General features: G+C 48.5%; 1 protein-coding gene across 1 annotated transcript in view; it reads right to left on the bottom strand.

The window, feature by feature from the left end:
- The window catches only part of LOC311234561 (attractin-like protein 1), a gene marked incomplete at both ends in the record, with an annotated part of 812,919 nt that extends 803,387 nt beyond the window's left edge, over nucleotides 1-9,532 (bottom strand). The window contains 1 exon segment of the mRNA XM_084321810.1: nucleotides 9,348-9,532. Coding sequence (XP_084177936.1) covers nucleotides 9,348-9,532 — 185 coding nt within the window.
- Nucleotides 9,533-18,354: the final 8,822 nt, after the last annotated feature.

Consider the following 18,354-nt stretch of genomic DNA (forward strand, 5'->3'; position numbering starts at 1 on the left):
CAAACCCGCTGTCCAGGACGGAAAACGGGAGCCGGAAGACGCTTGCGGTTAGCTTGCCGCTGAGCCTTAACCGAGGCCTTCTGCAGCGCCGCCTGTACCCTGTTCCACGTCCTGCGACAGCGAGCCACATGTGCCTGGGCCGATGGCACCTCAGCCTCCTGCTCCTGTTCGGGAAACAGAGGAGGTTGAAAACCATATTGACACTGAAAGGGAGACAAACCAGTAGAAGAGGAGAGGAGGGTATTATGCGCGTACTCCGCCCAGGCCAACCATCTACTCCAAGTTGCCGGACACCCGGCAACGTAACACCTCAGGATGCCCTCCAGATCCTGGTTGACGCGCTCCGTCTGCCCGTTCGACTGCGGGTGAAACCCAGACGACAGGCTGACGGAGGCGCCGAGGCTGGAGGCAAATGCCTTCCAGAACCTGGAGGCGAACTGAGGACCCCGGTCAGACACAATATCCACTGGCAACCCGAGAACCCGAAAGACGTGCTGCACCACCAGGTCAGCAGTCTCTCGAGCCGAGGGAAGTTTGGGGAGGGGAACGAAGTGGGCCGCCTTAGAAAAGCGATCCACTACCACCAAGATGGCAGTGAACCCATCTGACAGGGGAAGGCCAGAAATAAAATCCAGGGATATGTGCGACCAGGGCCGTTTAGGAATAGGAAGCGGTCTGAGGAGACCCGCTGGTACACGGCGAGAGGTCTTACTGCGCGCGCACACCGGACAGGCCGCCACGAAGAAACGCATATCCCCCACCTCTGTAGGCCACCAGAACCTCCTACGGATAAACTCCAGGGTCCTGGTGGCCCCAGTGTGGCCGGTGAGTGAATAGATATGTGCCCACTGCAGCAGTCGTGAGCGTGCAGCCTTGGGCACATACATCCGCCCCGGAGGACCCCCACCGGGATCAGGCTCCCGTGCCAGAGCCGATCTTATCACCCTATCTATGCCCCATGACACGGGTGCCAAAATCAGGGCATGTGGAATAATAGGGTGGGGCTTCTCCTCCCGGTCCGGAGTATCAAACTGTAACAAGATGGAAAATCGAAATCGAGTGAAGAATAACGCCCACCTGGCCTGGCGAGCATTAAGGCGTTTAGCCCCTTGAATGTAAGCCAAGTTCTTATGATCAGTCCAAACAATGAAAGGATGTGCCGCCCCCTCTAACCAATGTCTCCATTCCTCCAGTGCCAACTCAATTGCCAAAAACTCCTGATTACCCACGTCGTAGTTGCGCTCGGCCGGAGACAGCCGGCGCGGAAAAAAAGCGCAAGGATGCACTTTCCCGTACATTAAACATCTCTGAGAGATCACCCCCCCCCCCCCTCCCCGATGTCAGAGGCATCCACCTCCACAATAGACTGAGCCTCCGAATCGTGGCAGATTAATACAGGGGCGGAGGTAAACCGACGTTTGAGGTCGCAGAAGGACGACTCTGCCCGCAGTGACCATTCAAAGCCAGGGAGAGAGGCCTTAGTGAGAGCTGTCAGAGGATTGACTAAGGCGCTGAAATTGCGAATAAAATGCCTGTAGAAATGTGCGATGCCCAAAAAACGTTGTAATTCTTTGAGCGACAAAGGATGTGGCCAGTCCAAGACTGCACTCACCTTGGCCGGATCCATGCGAAGATCACCCTTCGTCAACACAAAGCCCAGGAAAGACACGGTGTCAGTGTGAAACACACACTTCTCTGCCTTAACAAATAGTTGATGCTTAAGGAGACGTTGAAGCACCTCACGAACGTGCAGTTGGTGTTGCACCATATCGCGAGAAAAAATTAGGATGTCATCTAAGTACACAAATACAGACATCCCAATTAAATCCTGCAGCACGTCGTTGACCAGGGCTTGGAAAACTGCTGGAGCATTAGCTAAACCAAAGGGCATGACTAAATACTCATAATGGCCATTAGGAGTATTAAATGCAGTCTTCCACTCGTCTCCTTCTCTAATCCTGACCAAATTGTATGCATTACGTAAGTCAAGTTTAGAAAAGACCTGCGCCCCCTGTAAGCACTCAAAGGCGGTGTCCATGAAAGGTAACGGATATCGGTTCTTGATGGAAATGTCATTCAATCCCCTATAATCTATGCACGGCCGCTGACCCCCATCCTTTTTTGCAACAAAAAAGAAGCCAGCGCATGCAGGGGATGTGGACGGTTGAATATGCCCCGCGGACAGTGCCTCTTCAATATAAGTGTTCATGGACACAGTCTCGGGCGAGAGAGAGAAAACATCCTTTAATGGTTCATTAATGGGGCAGTCGTAAGGTCTATGAGGCGGTAGTGCGTTAGCACGCGTCTTACTAAAAAGGTCCGCCAGGTCAAAATAGACCGCAGGTACTCCTGCCAAATCGGGGTTGGGAGATAAGACAGAGCCTGCAACGTTCAGGGGGGGGGGGGCGGATTAACTCTCGCCAGCGTCAAGACCTTGACGCTGCTTCCCATGGAGAGTTCACCCGTAGCCCAATTAATACACGGGTTATGCACAGCAAGTCAGGGGTGACCTAGCACAATAGTGGAACAGGGAGACATCACAACAACAACAACAAAAAATTCCCACCCATTGCCCGCCACCTGCACCCGTAGCTGCTTGGTGTGCTGGGTAATGACTCCACAGCCCAGAGGTTGGCCATCTAACGAGTAGACCGGGATAGGCACCTCTAGGTCTTCCAACGGGACCCCCCACTCAAGTTCCAACCCCTCATGGATTAAATTGCCCGCCGCTCCCGAATCCACCAAGGCCATGTTATTCATAATCACATCCTAGGGCTGGGCGATATAACGATAAATATCGCGATATATATATATATTTTTTTTTTTTTTATCTTTTTCTCCCTCCATTTTCCTCCGATTTTCTCCCATCCCAATGTTAGTCGTATGCCAATTCCCAGTCCCTTCCTGGTTGCTGCGCACTTACCCCCCACAGTCAGATCATCTGGGAGAGTGGAGGCTACCACGTGCTTCCTCCGACACACGTCCAGCCAATCACCGCTTCTTTTCACCTGGCAGCGCGGATTCTCATCGAGAGGGCGTAGCGTGTGGGAGGACCACACTATCCCCCTCAAGTCCTATCCGCGCTTAGCAGGCGCCCCGACCGAAGTGTAGGAGTCGCTGTTTACAACGACCCGGACCCACCCCGCCAGCTTCTCCCACCCTCTAATACAGCCAATTGTATTAGTGCAGACGGCCAGCCAAGCTGGTGACAACCCCGGAGCTGTGAGCTGGATTCGAACAGGCGAATCCAGCTCACAGCTCCGGGGTTGGTGACGAACGCAATCTCCGCTCGGCCACCTAACCGCCTCAATATCGCGATATATTGTAATAATCGATATCGAATATTGAAATAAAAAAAATCGAAAAATCGTTTTTTTTTTATATCTTTTTTTTATATAGTTTTTTATTTTTTTATTTTTTTTTGTGACCTGCAACAGGGCAGTTTTAAAACCAGAGACAGTGGACAGACTTGTCTTTTTTGCCTGCAACTTAAAGTAATAGCTTTGCTTGTCCAAATGACAATACTGACCAAATTGAGATTTCTTTTTCTCTTGTCCATTTATTTTGTTTGCTTTCTAATTTAAAATACAGTTTGAAACCGTCTGTACACAGTTGGCTATGTGTGCTAGCAGAACAAGACTCCAGTCACGAGTCACGGTGCACATGTGCGGTGGTTTGTCCACCAAAAAAGCGCCAAAAGATCGAAAATAAACTAGCAGAGCCAGAACTGTTCAACTCCCCTGGAGCCACAGCCAGCAGAGAAGCCTGTTTACTTTCGCTTTTAAACCAGCTCCAGCCTGAGAACTGGAGTGTGAGGGGATGTAACACTAAATATGGCGGCAATGACAAAGAATTGCTGCAAAATAAACATACATCTGTTGTTAATTTTTTTATTTTTTTTAATGCTTATAACAATTCGATAATTATCGATATCGAGAAATATGATAACATTATCATATCGTTATCGCAATATGATTTTTTTCCATATCGCCCAGCCCTATCACATCCCCCCACCCAATAGTAATGTTCAAGAAAGTACGATTGTCATCAGTAACCGTGGAGGAATGCCCACCTATCACTCCTCCAGAGTTTAGCGGGCCCCCCGTTTCCCGAATATCCCCGACAACTGAAAAACCGATGCCCTGTGCGGCCGCATCGGAAACAGCGCTTCTCTTCAATGCGCCTCAGCCTCTCTGCCTCGGAGAGGCTGAGGGCACCCAGTTGCATCGGTTCGTCACTCAGGCTCTCTCTTATGTGCGAAGGTGGGGGGTGTTCGATACCGGAAGAGGGGCGGAAGAAACCTTGAGATGAGGCTCCCCTCTCGCGCTCTCTCTCCCGATGCCTATTATCAACTTTTATTGCCAGGTTGATGAGGAAGTCCAAGCGCTCGGGTAGCTCACGGGTGGACAGCTCATCCCGCATGCACACTGAGAGCCCCTGTGCAAACAGTACGCAGCAAGGAATCTCTGGCCAGGCCGCCTCCCGACCCACAATGCGAAAATCAATAGCATAATCTGCAACAGTGCGAATGCCCTGCCGGCAGGACATGAGTCGACTGCTGGCCTCATAAATGGAAATCACCCGGGAGGTGTCAAATACATGACGCATCTCCCGGGTAGTGTTGTCACGATACTGGAATTTCGAACTTCGATACGATACCTTGAAAAGTATCAATATATATTCGATACCATTTTCGATACCACGAAAATTCAAAATTTATAATACATTTTAATTTTTTTTGTTTTTTACAAATTTTGCTTTTGTTGCTGGTTGATTCTCCTCAGCTTCTCTCTGGTACTATAAGAGATGATAAATATAACACTTTTAAAACCCTTTGTTTCTCTTTAGATCAGACATTTAAAAATAACTAAATTATCTAATCTAAATCAAATCAAACCCCCCCCTCTTAAAAACAAAAACCTGTGTTTAACCTAGCCATCTATAAAAACATCATGCTAAAACTGTGAAACGTCCTACTCCCCTAAAGAAAGAAATACATACATGTAGCAAACATGACTCAGTTATGCCATAGTGCTGCTGCTTTTTATTTGGTTAAAATCTTTTAGTTACTGTAATAAGACTAAAAGACTACAATATGACTACAACAATTTCATGACGGCGTCCGGTTTCCGGTTTGCGGAGCTATGCTCGGAGCATTAACGTTACATTTTCAACAAGATTGCTGCTAATTAAACACTTCATGGAAACGGGGTAACGTTAACGTTATGTCGAGTTCATATGTGTAGTGTAGTATGAACTCGACATAACGTTAACGTTACTCCGTTTCCATGAAGTAATTATATTGTGAATTATAAGGTGGCCAGCTAGCTAGCATAAGCTAACGGAAGAACGATTAGCTAACGTTAGCTAATAGCTGTAACGTTACTAACAACGAATCAGCTGTTGATATTATGAGCCATCAGTAGACAACGTCTCATGTATTAAACTAAAGTTAATGGTTTCATGTTTAATGCTTTGTTGACAAGAAGACACTGAAGACGGGTCTCTGAGGGGGAGGAGGAGGGGCAAGCGTGCTCTGCAACAGCGTGTGTCTGTCAACAACTTGCGGTAGAAGACTGCGAGCAAGCCAGCTGGTATCGATACTGCAGAAAGTATCGATATTGCGGGAAATGAGTATCGAAACCGTTTTAAATATTCAGAATCGATATGTATCGATTTTTTGATATTTTTGACAACACTACTCCCGGGTGAAGGTATCCACACTGTTACAGATTTGCGATGCATTCTCCCATTCGGCGGTGGCCCAGGAAAGAGCCCGGCCAGTAAGCAAGGTGATTATATAAGCTACCCGAGACACATGTGTGGGAAAAGTGCGGGTTGTAGCTGAAAGATGAGAGAACACTGACTGACAAACTCACGACAACCTTCTGGAGATCCTCCATACCGGTCCGGAGGTGGTAGTCTCGGTTCGCGGATCTCCTCTCTCCTGTCTGGAGGTCCCAGCTCTCCTTCCCCGCTGGCTGGCGGCGTTCCAGCTGCAACTCCCCTCTCGGCAGCGGTGGACCGGGTGTTGTTGACTGCCGCTAAGGCCCAATTTGCCGTCTCCTGGGAGGATAGGGTCAGGTCGCGTACAGCTCTCAGCTGTTCCCGCTGGGCGATCATTTCATTTCTTATTTCCTCCATGGAGCTCATGATGGTCGAGGCTTCTGTTACGGTTGCAGTGCAGGTAAGCAATTGTGAGTTGAGTAGAGGAGGAAATAATACGAGTTGGAGAATAATTGCTCTTTCTTAGTGGTGCTTTTTGTGTGTGTGTGTGTGTGTGTGTGTGTGTGTGTGTGTGTGTGTGTGTGTGTGTGTGTGTGTGTGTGTGTGTGTGTGTGTGTGTGTGTGTGTGTGTGTGTGTGTGTGTGTGTGTGTAAGGGGGGGGGTTCTTGGGAGCAGTAAGTAAACTAGAACTGTACATTGTATGTGTTCTGATCAAGAGTCCACACCATTAAATCCCACTAATGGAGCATGTGAGATCACATGGCGATGACATTATTATATGACAAATGATCATATACAGGGAGCGAAATTAACTTTTTGACTCACCGGCCAGTGGCGGGTAGATGGGAAGAGTCTACCCGCCAAGCATATTTCTTACCTGCCAACATTTTTTTGATTAAAAAAAAATATATGTATATTTTATATAAAAAAAAATTGAAATAAAATACATATTATATAATCATACTTGTAGTTGTATTATCTGCGAGACATCGCCACCACGCAATAAGTCAAAATGCTTGCTATCTGCAAACAGCTCCACTGTCTGTGTGTATACTTGAGTAGCCTCCAGCTCCAGCAAGGATTTTCCGGCCCTGCAGCTAGACCCTATATTCAGCTAGACCCTACATTCAGCATGCAAGGATTCTCCGGCGATGCAGCTGGACCCTATTTATAACATTACGGTTCCTTTGTCAAATCACATTCAACATGCCCTCAGCTAGAATACGCATTCAATCAATGTTATAAGACATTGATATCAGGAGCTATCTGTAGCTACTGCTAGCCCGGTAGATAACGTTAAGACAATTTAGTTTACTGGGACAGATAAGATCTAACGTGAGCTAGCTAAGCTAGCTAACGAGGGAACGGAGGTATTATGCACTCGAGTCGACTATTGCTGGAGCATTTGTTGATATCAGCAGCTATCAGTAGCTAGCCAGCTAGATACCGTTAGACAATGCCTCGTCATGTATTAAACTAAAAGTGAATAGTTGACTGGGTCATTGTTTAAACATGCAGCATATCGCAATGGTGGCGTTTCAGGAAGTAAACAAGCCAAATGAGAGCTTCCGATTGGTCATTTGCTTTCTTTCTCATGAAACCAGTCACGTCACTCTACTGTGATTGGACCGTTGACTTGAGTGCAATGTGGGACTTGTAGTTTTTTAACGATCTCGCGGCGGAGAAAAAAAAGACGAGAGCGGCTATAATCTGTACTCGCACAATCAAAATAAGAGTATCGTTATGAACTACACGTCTACACGCCTGGCGGGCGGCGGGCTTTAGTTTCGGTCCCTGATCATATATATATATATATATATATATATATATATATATATATATATATATATATATATATATATATATAGAGAGAGAGAGAGAGAGAGAGAGAGAGAGAGAGAGAGAGAGAGAGAGAGAGAGAGAGAGAGAGAGGGAGAGAGAGAGAGAGAGAGAGAGAGAGAGAGAGAGAGAGAGAGAGAGAGAGAGAGAGAGAGAGAGAGAGAGAGAGAGAGAGAGAGAGAGAGAGAGAGAGGGGTAATAGGCTGTTATATAGCCTATAATTAAAGTTATTTATAGATATAGATAGATAGATAGATAGATAGATAGATAGATAGATAGATAGATAGATAGATAGATAGATAGATAGATAGATAGATAGATAGATAGATAGATAGATAGATAGATAGATAGATAGATAGATAGATAGATAGATAGATAGTACTGTATTTGTAGATCTGGTAGGTCATAAATGTATAGATGTAGCAGTACCGTCTATCTGTATGTCATGTATGTCATATTATGTTATGATGCATTGAAAATGGGGGACCCTGATGTAAACAAGACGAAAGTCTTTCTCTGGTCTGCATCCCCTTAACAATTGTTTGTATTGAGCCGTACTGTATTGTACCCATTCTGCAATCTGTTAATAAAGTGTTCAATCAATTCAATCAATCAATCAATCAGGTCAGGGACTTTATCAAAACACAAGAGGCGGGGGGTGTACCGGATCTCCTCTCTGGTAAACAAGAATACCCTGAAGACTCTGGCAGGAGCACTCATTCAAGGGTACTACGACTATGCTTGCACCTCATGGTACCAAAGCACCTCAAAGACGCTAAAAACTAAATTACAAACATCACAAAACAAACTGGTCAGACTACTGCTTGACCTTACTCCTAGAACCCACCTCACCCCTGCCCACTTTGACCACCTAGGATGGCTTAGAGTAGACGACAGAGTACAGCAACTTGCAATGGGCCTGGTCTACAAGATACACTACACGACTAAGGTACCCATGTACATGTCGAAATACTTCCCAAAGGTCAGTGAATACCACGACCACAACACCAGGGGAGCTCCACAAATCATGTTCAACCCAGATTCGGCTCAAACAAGGGACTAAACACGTTTCACAATTATGCCACATCAATGTGGAACGCCCTACCCACAGCTGTAAAGGAATGTGAATCGATTCACCCACTTTCAAAACCACTCTCAAAGAGCACCTACGGGAGACTGCAATTCGAAACTGGCCCCTGTAAATGTCCTAACCCAACCCCCTCCAATGTACAGTAAATTACCTAACCCAGTAATACACAAGACCCTCTTCCTGGACTATAAGGTTTTGTCGATATTCCAATGTACAGTTTTGCTTGTACAGTTTCCCCCATCCACCCCACCCACCCAACCACCTCCAATGTACAGTCCCCCCCCCCCACCCCACCCCACCTACCCAACCTCCTCCAATGTACAGTTTCTTCGTCAAATGTATATTCTTTTTTATACTATTTTTGTATCACAAACAGTACTGTATTTGTAAATCTGGTAGGTCATAAAATAATGTCTAGATGCAACAGTACTGTCTATCTGCCATGTATGTCATAAATGTCATGATGAATTGAAAATGGGGGACCCTGATGTAAACAAGACGAAAGTCTTTCTCTGGTCTGCATCCCTTAACAAGTGTGTGTATTGAGCCGTACTGTATTGTAACCCATTCTGCAATCTGTTAATAAAATGTTCAATCAATCTACAGCAGCCAGTACCTATACACGGACTAAAAGTTATAGTCGGGCCACTTTGCACTGTGCCAGGATATTATGTTTTCAGTCGCAACTTACTTGAACCTTCCTTGACAATGGTGGCACTGGTCGCCGACCCATCCGTGATCACAGACGCACGTCCCGTTGACGCACCTCCCGGAGGAGCAGCCCTGGTCGCACGTCTTGGTGGAAGAAGCGTTGGTCTGCAGCACGAGGTGAAGAAGTAAAATAAAGATCCCCAAGAAGTGTGTCCTCGTCGCCATGACGTCCCGAGGTGCCCTTTCCAAAGAAGACGTCGCCCGCGCGCAAAGATGTGTTCCCCCGTAGTGATCCACCAACGCGCGGATAAAGGAGTACCCGTGTGTGTCCCTGCTCCTCTGGAAGGACTTTTCTCACTCACCGTTTTGCTGTGTGGTTATTATTTCTTCTTATTATAATTAAAGTGCGTAAAGTAAACCTGCTGTGCCGCGCGGATGGAAGGGACGCACGGCGCCACCACGGAGCTGTAATTACGCGCTTGTTGTCAAATCATGATCCCGCTGATGACAGCATACAAGAGGAGACGAAATCCAACTTTGTGGGAAACGACAGTGAACCTGAACTAAAGAAATACCACTGGATTTCCAAATCTAAGCTATACACGAATTAATAAAGCGAACTAAGCGGTATTAAATGAAACAATCCCGCTGTGTGCAGCAGCAGCGTGTGTACCCAAAAACATTTCTATAAGCCTGCTGCTATTATAAACTTCTTCTAGTCATACACTACTTCATGGATCCATTCCAAACTAAACACACGGCAGTGGACGGACAATCCGGAGGACAGACGAGCCTCTCCATCATAATTAAATAATAATTTTAATGTCGCGACGTTATTAAAAGGCCGCTGCGCGCTCCTGTCTGTTTGCTTTAACACCGAGAATTACAAAAACAACAGACGCGCGTCTTCTGACTAATCTTAATGGTAGATGATGCGACAGTTAGTGTCGCTGAGCAATAATAACGACGCTGTGCTGCCCTCCCTCCCTCTCCTCCTTCTCGTCCACAGCTGTGTGGCTCCTGACAGGGAATCTCCTCCTGCTGCACAGTCACACAAAGCCCTGAGCTGCATGAGCACTGGAGCTACACACTTAAAGGGACAGTTCATAATTATAATAATCTGGAGCAGTGTGTAGACGACGAAACACAGGCGGTGGTGGGTGGTGGTGGGAGACAAGACCACAGGGTACTAGTTGTGTGTGTTTGTGTGTGCGTGCGTGTGTGTGTGTGTGTGTGTGTGTGTGTGTGCGTGCGTGTATATTTAGAGAAACCATGATTTAAAGGGGACATGTACTGCTAATCCTAGCACTATTTGGGCAACTTTACACAATTCCTGTGAGTGTATTGAAGATTTTTCAAAAAAATGCATTGTTTTATATTTCTAATCAAGTACTCAAAACCATAATTTTTCAGCTTCAAGATTTCAGGCTGTTATGGCCTGGCTCTGCCCATAAGCACTTTGAGTGACAGTCAGTCCACACAGTCTGCGACTGGTAGACAGAGAGAGATAGAGAGAGAGAGATAGAGAGAGTGCTGCACGACAGCTTGTGGGGGGGGGGGGGGCCCTCCCTTCCTCCCTCTCTCTTCCTTTTTTTCTTTCTATCACTCTCCCGTTCGGAGGTGTGTCGCGCGGACATCCGCGCGGCGCGGCAGGTCCCCCCCCACCCCCCCCTAGTGCTCCTGAATGCTCTCTATCTCTCTCTCTCTCTCTCTCCCTCCAGAGTGCACGCAGAGTATGAGGAAGTGGTTTCCACTCGCTGTGTACAGTCAGTCTATGTAGATTGTGGGCGGGCATTAGCTACAACCACAGAGCCAATCACATCACTGTCTGCTACCCAGAGCCTGAGTAACGTCATTCAGGCCTTCAAATCAGGATGGCCTAATTTACTGGAGAAGGAAATGATCTGAGCTGAATCAGAGCAATCCGCCAATATGGTATTTAGACACTAAAACACATTGATACGAACTCCTATTACTATAATACAATGCTAGAGACTGAAAAATGACATTTATAGTACATGTCCCCTTTAAACTAATCATAACCCTAACCCAGAAAAAAAAGTATTTGTATTAACACATTGTTCGCCATGGGTTATATATCCATCAATATAGCCAGTGTGCCAGCACTATAACCCTATGGAGATGTTTACCTTCTTTGCAGGGCTATAACTTTTTTAATTGTATTGCTATATTGACATTACTATGGCCCATTCAACATCGATTATCTATCGTTCCGAATGTGGGAACGTTATATTTTTTCATTCATACATTGTTGTGTTAATACCATCTTGAATATAAGTATGTTTTTAATGTTTTCTGCTGTAATTCCAAAAACCAATCCAAACGCATTATGATAGATTATCGATTGCCGTTTCTTTCCTATACACGCTATATAAAAAAATTCAAATGTATATATGAGGTATACATTATTGTAACTGAGGGGTACAATTCCCTGACTGTATTGTTAGATATGATACTTACTACCACTACCTCTTGTACTTTAGACTCTGGCCACCCAGTACTAGGCATAAATAATTATGGTAAACACTCCCACGTAGATGAAACGATCCAACACAAATGTACCAAGTCGAAAGTCTGCGTTTAATAATAATTAATACATAGCAAAAGGTATGTAGAGCAATCACTTAATTACATTTATGATTTGAAATAGGATGCACTTTTATGGCAAATGAGTATTCGTTGGTATATCAATAGAGAACGTCCAATCTCTGGTGGCGCAGGCGGTAAATATACAACCTGGAATATTTAAGGAATAATAGCAATGATACTTTAATGATTATAGAACTGGATACACTAGGGGGGAATTCCGGTCGCTTGTAAGACAACTGGAGAAGGGGGGGGGGGGGTAGAGTCTGGCTGTATCCGTCTGGCCGAGGGTATCCTGGGAGAACCCACGGTTGTGCGGCTCGGTGCCTCAGCGATCCTTGATCCACAGATGAAAGCAGTTGGACTCTCTGTGGGCCGGCTTCCTCCGGTCCACGATGGAGAGACGTGAAGCGACCTCGTCGTGTAGAGCGTCTCCTCACCTGTCGTCCTCTCCGGGGGGGGGTTTCCAACACACGGCAGTGTTGGTCTTTATCCATAGAATAATCACTGTATACAAAGCATAATCCGTGCCTGGGAAGGCGGGCTGTCGTCGGTAGAATAATCCGGTATGCAGGTCCACTCGCTCGTCGGCTCTGGGGCTCCTCGGGTGCAGCCTCACATGGGGTCGGCCACCCTGGATAAGCAGCCAGTTCTACCCGAAACGATGGGGGTGCTGACTACGATAGTATTCTCACCGCACGAAGCACTACATATGAATAGACTATTATTAGCTTAATAGACTACGTCCAACTCGACGATATAGTGCCAAATATGACTATTCAAATATTAATATACACGATGTCTCAATACCGATGGTAGGCCGAACTTGGCCTTACTCCCACACGTGGCGTCGCGGGGAGGCTTTACGTCTGTCACTCTATTGGAGGGTAAGAAACTGGACTAAAAAGGAAGTCCTACTTTAGTAGCGCAGTATATATACGCACTATGAACAAATAGTACCATTAGTGGTGCGGTAGCCAGATTCCTACGCGGAACTAGGACTTGTTCGTACATGTTGAGCGGTACGTTTGAACTGGGTCTGGGGGGTATGGCAGCCTGGCACCAAGGTCTCGACCAATAGTAGAATGGAGACTATTATGGGATGTTCAGTAGGCTAGAATGGATATTCAATGCATATTGTACAAGGAATATACAAGGGATATCAGGGAATATTAGAGAATATACAAATACAATTAAATATATATATATAAATAAATATATATATTCGGTTTAATCTGGCCCTTCACAACAGCCACCCCCTGATTGGTCCCAGACCTAATCAGTTAAGCAGAGACAGATTAATCGCGTTGTCTATTTACACATAAGGGTTTGCTGTAGGGGTCAGTCAACTTCACAAAGTCATAGGGTTATAGGGTCATGGTCATCATCGATTGTGTCTGGGAGTCGGGGCAGTTCTATGAGCCTCGCCACGGGACGGGTGTAAGTGCGACCCTGGACAAGCACTTCAGCTGCTCGGACCTTGCCGTCGGCACCGGTGATCACTTTGCTTACACGGCCGGCCGGCCACATAGCTCTGGGCAGTGATTGATCAATAATCATGACAACTGTTCCTTCTGTCAAATTGTCTCTCTCCTTTACCCACTTCTGGCGGGTCTGTAGAGACGGTAGGTTGTGCAGTAGGAAACTGCTCCAAAACTTGTCGGCTAATACTTGGCTGTACCTCCACATTCGTCGGCCGTTCGCTTCTTCAGGCCGGTACATTGTCTGGGGTAACGCGGGATCTAGCCGCCCCATCAGGAGTGTGTTGGGGGTAACTGGGTCGATATCCGCCACATCGCTGGAGACGTAGCCGAGGGGCTTAGAGTTCAATACTCCCTCAATCTCCGTGAGGACTGTCATTAGGACTTCTTCCGCCACAGTCTGGGCCCCAAGTACTGCGTACAGGGCTGTCTTTATGGAACGCACTTCCCGTTCCCAAGTACCACCGAAGTGGGGTGCGTTTGGGGGGTTGAATTGGAAGTCAACCTGTGCTGGAGCGAGGTGGGTCTTAAGTTCTGGGCCCATAGCTTGGAAGCTCTCTCTCAGCTCTCTTTCGCCGCCTTTGAAGTTTGTCCCATGATCGGACAATAGTGTAGACGGTCTTCCTTTCCGTGATGTGAATCTACGGAAGGCCATAAGGAATGAGTCTGTGCTCATGGTCGGGAGAAGCTCGATGTGTATCGCTCTGGTGGTCATGCATTTGAATACAATACCCCACCGCTTCTCGGTTCCTCTTCCTTTCTTTATGTGCAGCGGGCCAAAGCAGTCCATACCCGTTGAGTGGAATGGCTTGTCACCGATTCGGAGGCGACATGGAGGAAGGTCAGCCATCCTTGGTATGCTGGGCTGCGCGCGCCACTTGCGGCAGTCTAGACATGTTCGCTGGAAGCGTCGTACCGCCTCTCTTCCTTGTAGGATCCAGTAACGACGTCTGATCTCCGCGAAGACTCTTTCTGCTCCTGCGTGATGTACATCCTCATCGTATTTCTTTATAATCAGCTCTGTGACCTTGTGTCGGCTGTTCAATACGATCGGGTATTTAATGTCATCCGGTAGATTGGGGGCTCTGCGTAGGCGACCACCCACTCTGATGAGGGTATGAGCGTCGCTTTCGGGGGCCAGATGAATTAATCTGCTGTCGGATGGGACGGGCTTTCCTCCCTGTAGACAGGTCAATTCATCGGGGAACGAGTCTCTCTGGGCTCGCTGCAGTAGAAGCAATTCTGCTTCCTCGTAGTTAGCTGCTGACATTTCAGCGGGGGACTTACACTCCGGGTGGTGCCGCAGGAATGTCCTTTGTTGTGCACTCTCTATGGTAGTGCAATCATCTATGTTGGGGTCTGCGGAGATAACAGTGCTCAATCCACAGAACATAGGTTTCTTATTCTCAGCCTCCTCTTGACTGGCTTCCCTCGGGATAGGCGTGGGCCACTCTCCTTCCGGGAGCTTTAGGAATGCTGGGCCGTCACTGTAGACATTGCGACGGGTGAGGTCATCTAGGGGCATTCCCCGGGTGATGACGTCAGCTGGGTTCTGTTTTGTATCAACGTAGCGCCACTCTGTTTCTCCGGTTAACTCTTCGGTTAAGTCTTGAATCTCGGTGACTCTGACTCCCACGAAGACTTTGTACTTGCATGAGTCCGATTTGATCCAGGCGAGTACTGTCGTGGAATCTGACCACAGGATTGTTCTAGACACCGGTATGGTGAGCTCACGTTGGATGAGCGTGGCTAGGTGCGCTCCGGCTAGGGCTGCGCAGAGCTCTAGACGTGGGATAGATTGTTGCTTGCGTGGGGCTATTCTCGAGCGGGCGAGGACAAATGCTGTGTAGATCTCTCCCCCCTCTTCTTGGGCCCGCAAGCAACTGATCCGTATGCGACCTCTGAGGCGTCACTGAAGACGTGTAAGTCCATTTTACATGTCTCTGGCCTCACCGTGGGTGGGAAGTAGCTTCGGCGCATATTAACGCCTGGGAGTGAGTGGAGCTCCATCTCCCACTCTCTCCAGGTGGATGCAAGGTGTGCGGGAATGGGGTCGTCCCAGCCCTGGTCCTTGTCCCACAATGCTCGTACAATCATTTTTGCCCTGGTGGTGTACGGTAGAATACATCCTAGCGGGTCATATTGTCGGGCGAGTGTTGTGTACACACTCCGTCTGGTGGTCGGCGCCGCCGCCGGCCTTCCCTGCTCCGTAGTCAGGGGCTTGTGTCTGTAGTGAAGCGAATCTGTTTTGAATCGCCACACCAATCCCAGGGTCATCTCCTGGGCTTCTCCCGGGATTGTAGCCATCCAGGTCTCGCTGCTGGCTGCCTTGTCCTCGGAGGAGAGGCTGCGCAGTACTTGCGGATCGCTGCTGGCCCACTGCCTGAGATCAAAGCCGCCTTTGATCAATGAGGCGCGGAGTTTAATCAGGAGAGCCTCGGCTTCTTCCTGGGTTGAAAGGCTTTGTAGACAGTTGTCTACGTAGAAGCTGTTCTTTACGCTGTGTCGGACCTCTTCGTCCGCTGCTGGGTCCTCTGCTACATGTTTCTGTAGTGCAAATGTAGCACAGCAGGGGCTGCACGTCGTTCCGAAGGGGAGGACTTCCCATTGGTAGATGGCTGGGTGCTCATCTCCTGGCTTCTCTCTCCATAGGAACCGTAACAGGGGCTTGTCCTCCTCTACTAATCTCACCTGCAGGAACATTCCTTTAATGTCCCCGCTGATGGCCACCTTTTCCTGGCGGAAGCGGAGTAGAACGCCGAGTAGGGAGGGGCCGAGTGTGGGACCGGGCAGTAACTCTTTATTCAGATTTTGGGATCCGATCTGGTAGCTGCAGTTAAATACTATGCGGTCTTTACCGTTGTGATGGACCTTGTGGTGAGGCACGTACCACGATTCAGTGGTCTGGTCAGCCTCTTTAATGTCCATCTTTGTGACGTGTCCCGCTGTGATGAGCTTCTCAATCTCGGCGCGGTATACACTCTCTTGGGCGGGGTTCTTGGCTAAGCGCCGCTCCGTGTTCAGCAGGTACCGTTCTGTGGCGTCTGTCTTGGCGTGGAAAGTAGGCATTCCTTCTCGCCGCAGGAGTGGCGTGGCGTATCTCAACACGCCGTTGACCGGGACTCTCTTGGTCCCTGTCTCGAGGAGGTGAATGGCGTAAATGTCATCTTTAGAGCGAATGTCTTTCTTTCCGTTCTTAAAGGGCATTTGTTCCAAGGTCCATAACCGCTCTACGTGTTGCAGGAGTGCGGTTTCTCCCTCTGTGACTCGGGAGTGGAGACATCTAGTGGCTGTACTTCGGTTGAGAGATTTGGCGAGCGGGCCTTGGAGAGTCCATCCCAAACGGGTCTCGACTGCTGCAGGACAGCCTCGGGGTCCGGTATGAACCCGGTCTATCGGGACAATGAGGTCTGCATGGTCGGAGCCTATCAACAGGGTCGGCATAGCATTGTCTATGAGCGGGATCGGTAACTTGTGCAGATGTGCATATTTCTCCATCAGCTTGGCGACGGGGTATGTGTACCACGACAGTCCTATTTCTTGGCTGGTGAAAGCGTCTGTAATCTGGTACCGTCGCTCAGGCTGGCCGCTTGCTGCGATAGAGAATGAGACATTCTCGCCCTTTATCGTCTTCAAATCTCGTCTTATTGTCCGAATTGTCATTTGGGTTTCGCTTCCCCGCAGCCCTAGCTGGGCCGCAGCGGAGGCGAGCAGAAGGGTCTTCTCTGACCCGTCATCGAGGACGGCGTAAGTGTCCAGGACTTTATTCTGGTAGCTTAGTGTCACACGCACTACTTTTAGGAGTACTCGGGCTCCACTGCTGCTGGCGGGATCGATGTACATGACGCTCGCTTTGCTGCTGGATGGTGCGGGTGAAGGGCGCCGTCTGTTACTGTCGTGAAGTATGTCCAGATGGGCTCCATCGCACTTGGTGCACCTTTTCTTTAAGCGGCATTCGGCTGCCATGTGCGCGCACAGCGAAAACAGCGCTTGTTGGACTTTATCCATTGACTTGCTTCCTCCGCATTCAGCTTGGGGAAGGAGTCACATTGCGCTAGCCAGTGTTCTTTCTCACAGTAGGGGCACACTATCTTCCACTTCTCCGTTCTGGAGGGGGTACTGTGGCTCCTGCTGCTCGGTACTGACTCCGATTGGTGCATCACAGTCACCGATCTTCTTCCATCATTTAGTCGTCTGGTTCCTTCTCTGGAGCCAGGGGTGCTCCGTCCGAATGTATCTAGCCGTAGGCTGCTGACTTCTCTCGCCAGGAAGTCTGCTAGATCGAGGAGGTTCGGTTCGGGGCCATTCGGGTCTCGGTGGTCTCTCTGCCGCCTAAAACGCTCCTGTCGAGCGGGCGGCAGCTTCTCCAAGATCCTTTCCACATTTGAGTTGGCGTAAAGTTCATGCCTCCCCTTCTCTCTCTGCGCTCCCAACATCCCTACCAGGGACTGCACTCTGATGGACAGGTCGTCCAGTGCTCGATTGTCTATTGCTGGGGGTAAGCGGTCGATGTGTCGGATCTCCTGGATCACGTAATCCCATATGCGCCCATACCTCTGGTCCAATGCTACCAGCGCTGCTGTGTATGGGGTGGTGGAAGTCGCGTAGGCGAGCGCTATATTATGTGCGCGGGGTACCTTTAAGTGCTTCAGTAGGATGGCGTATTTATGGCGTTCATCCAATACATCCACCAACATGGTCTCCAGACACATGCGGAGTTCTGTATACTGGGCCCGGTTCTCTTGGGTGAAGTCGGGTACCATAGGCGTGCCAATGTATGACGCTGACGGTGGATACATCGGCGAGCGTTGGGGGAGAGGCCTCCTAGGCGAGTCTCCTCCCGCTCCTTGGTATGGGCTGGTACCGGCAGTGTACCATGGCCCGCTTGTCCAGGTGCTGTTCCTCGGTGCGGGTCGTGCGTCGTGCTCACCCGTGTATAGAGTCGGGGGTCTGTAGCGC

The sequence above is a fragment of the Notolepis coatsorum genome (assembly GCF_963971535.1).
Source record: "Notolepis coatsorum genome assembly, chromosome: 9".
In the NCBI taxonomy this organism is placed as follows: domain Eukaryota; kingdom Metazoa; phylum Chordata; class Actinopteri; order Aulopiformes; family Paralepididae; genus Notolepis; species Notolepis coatsorum.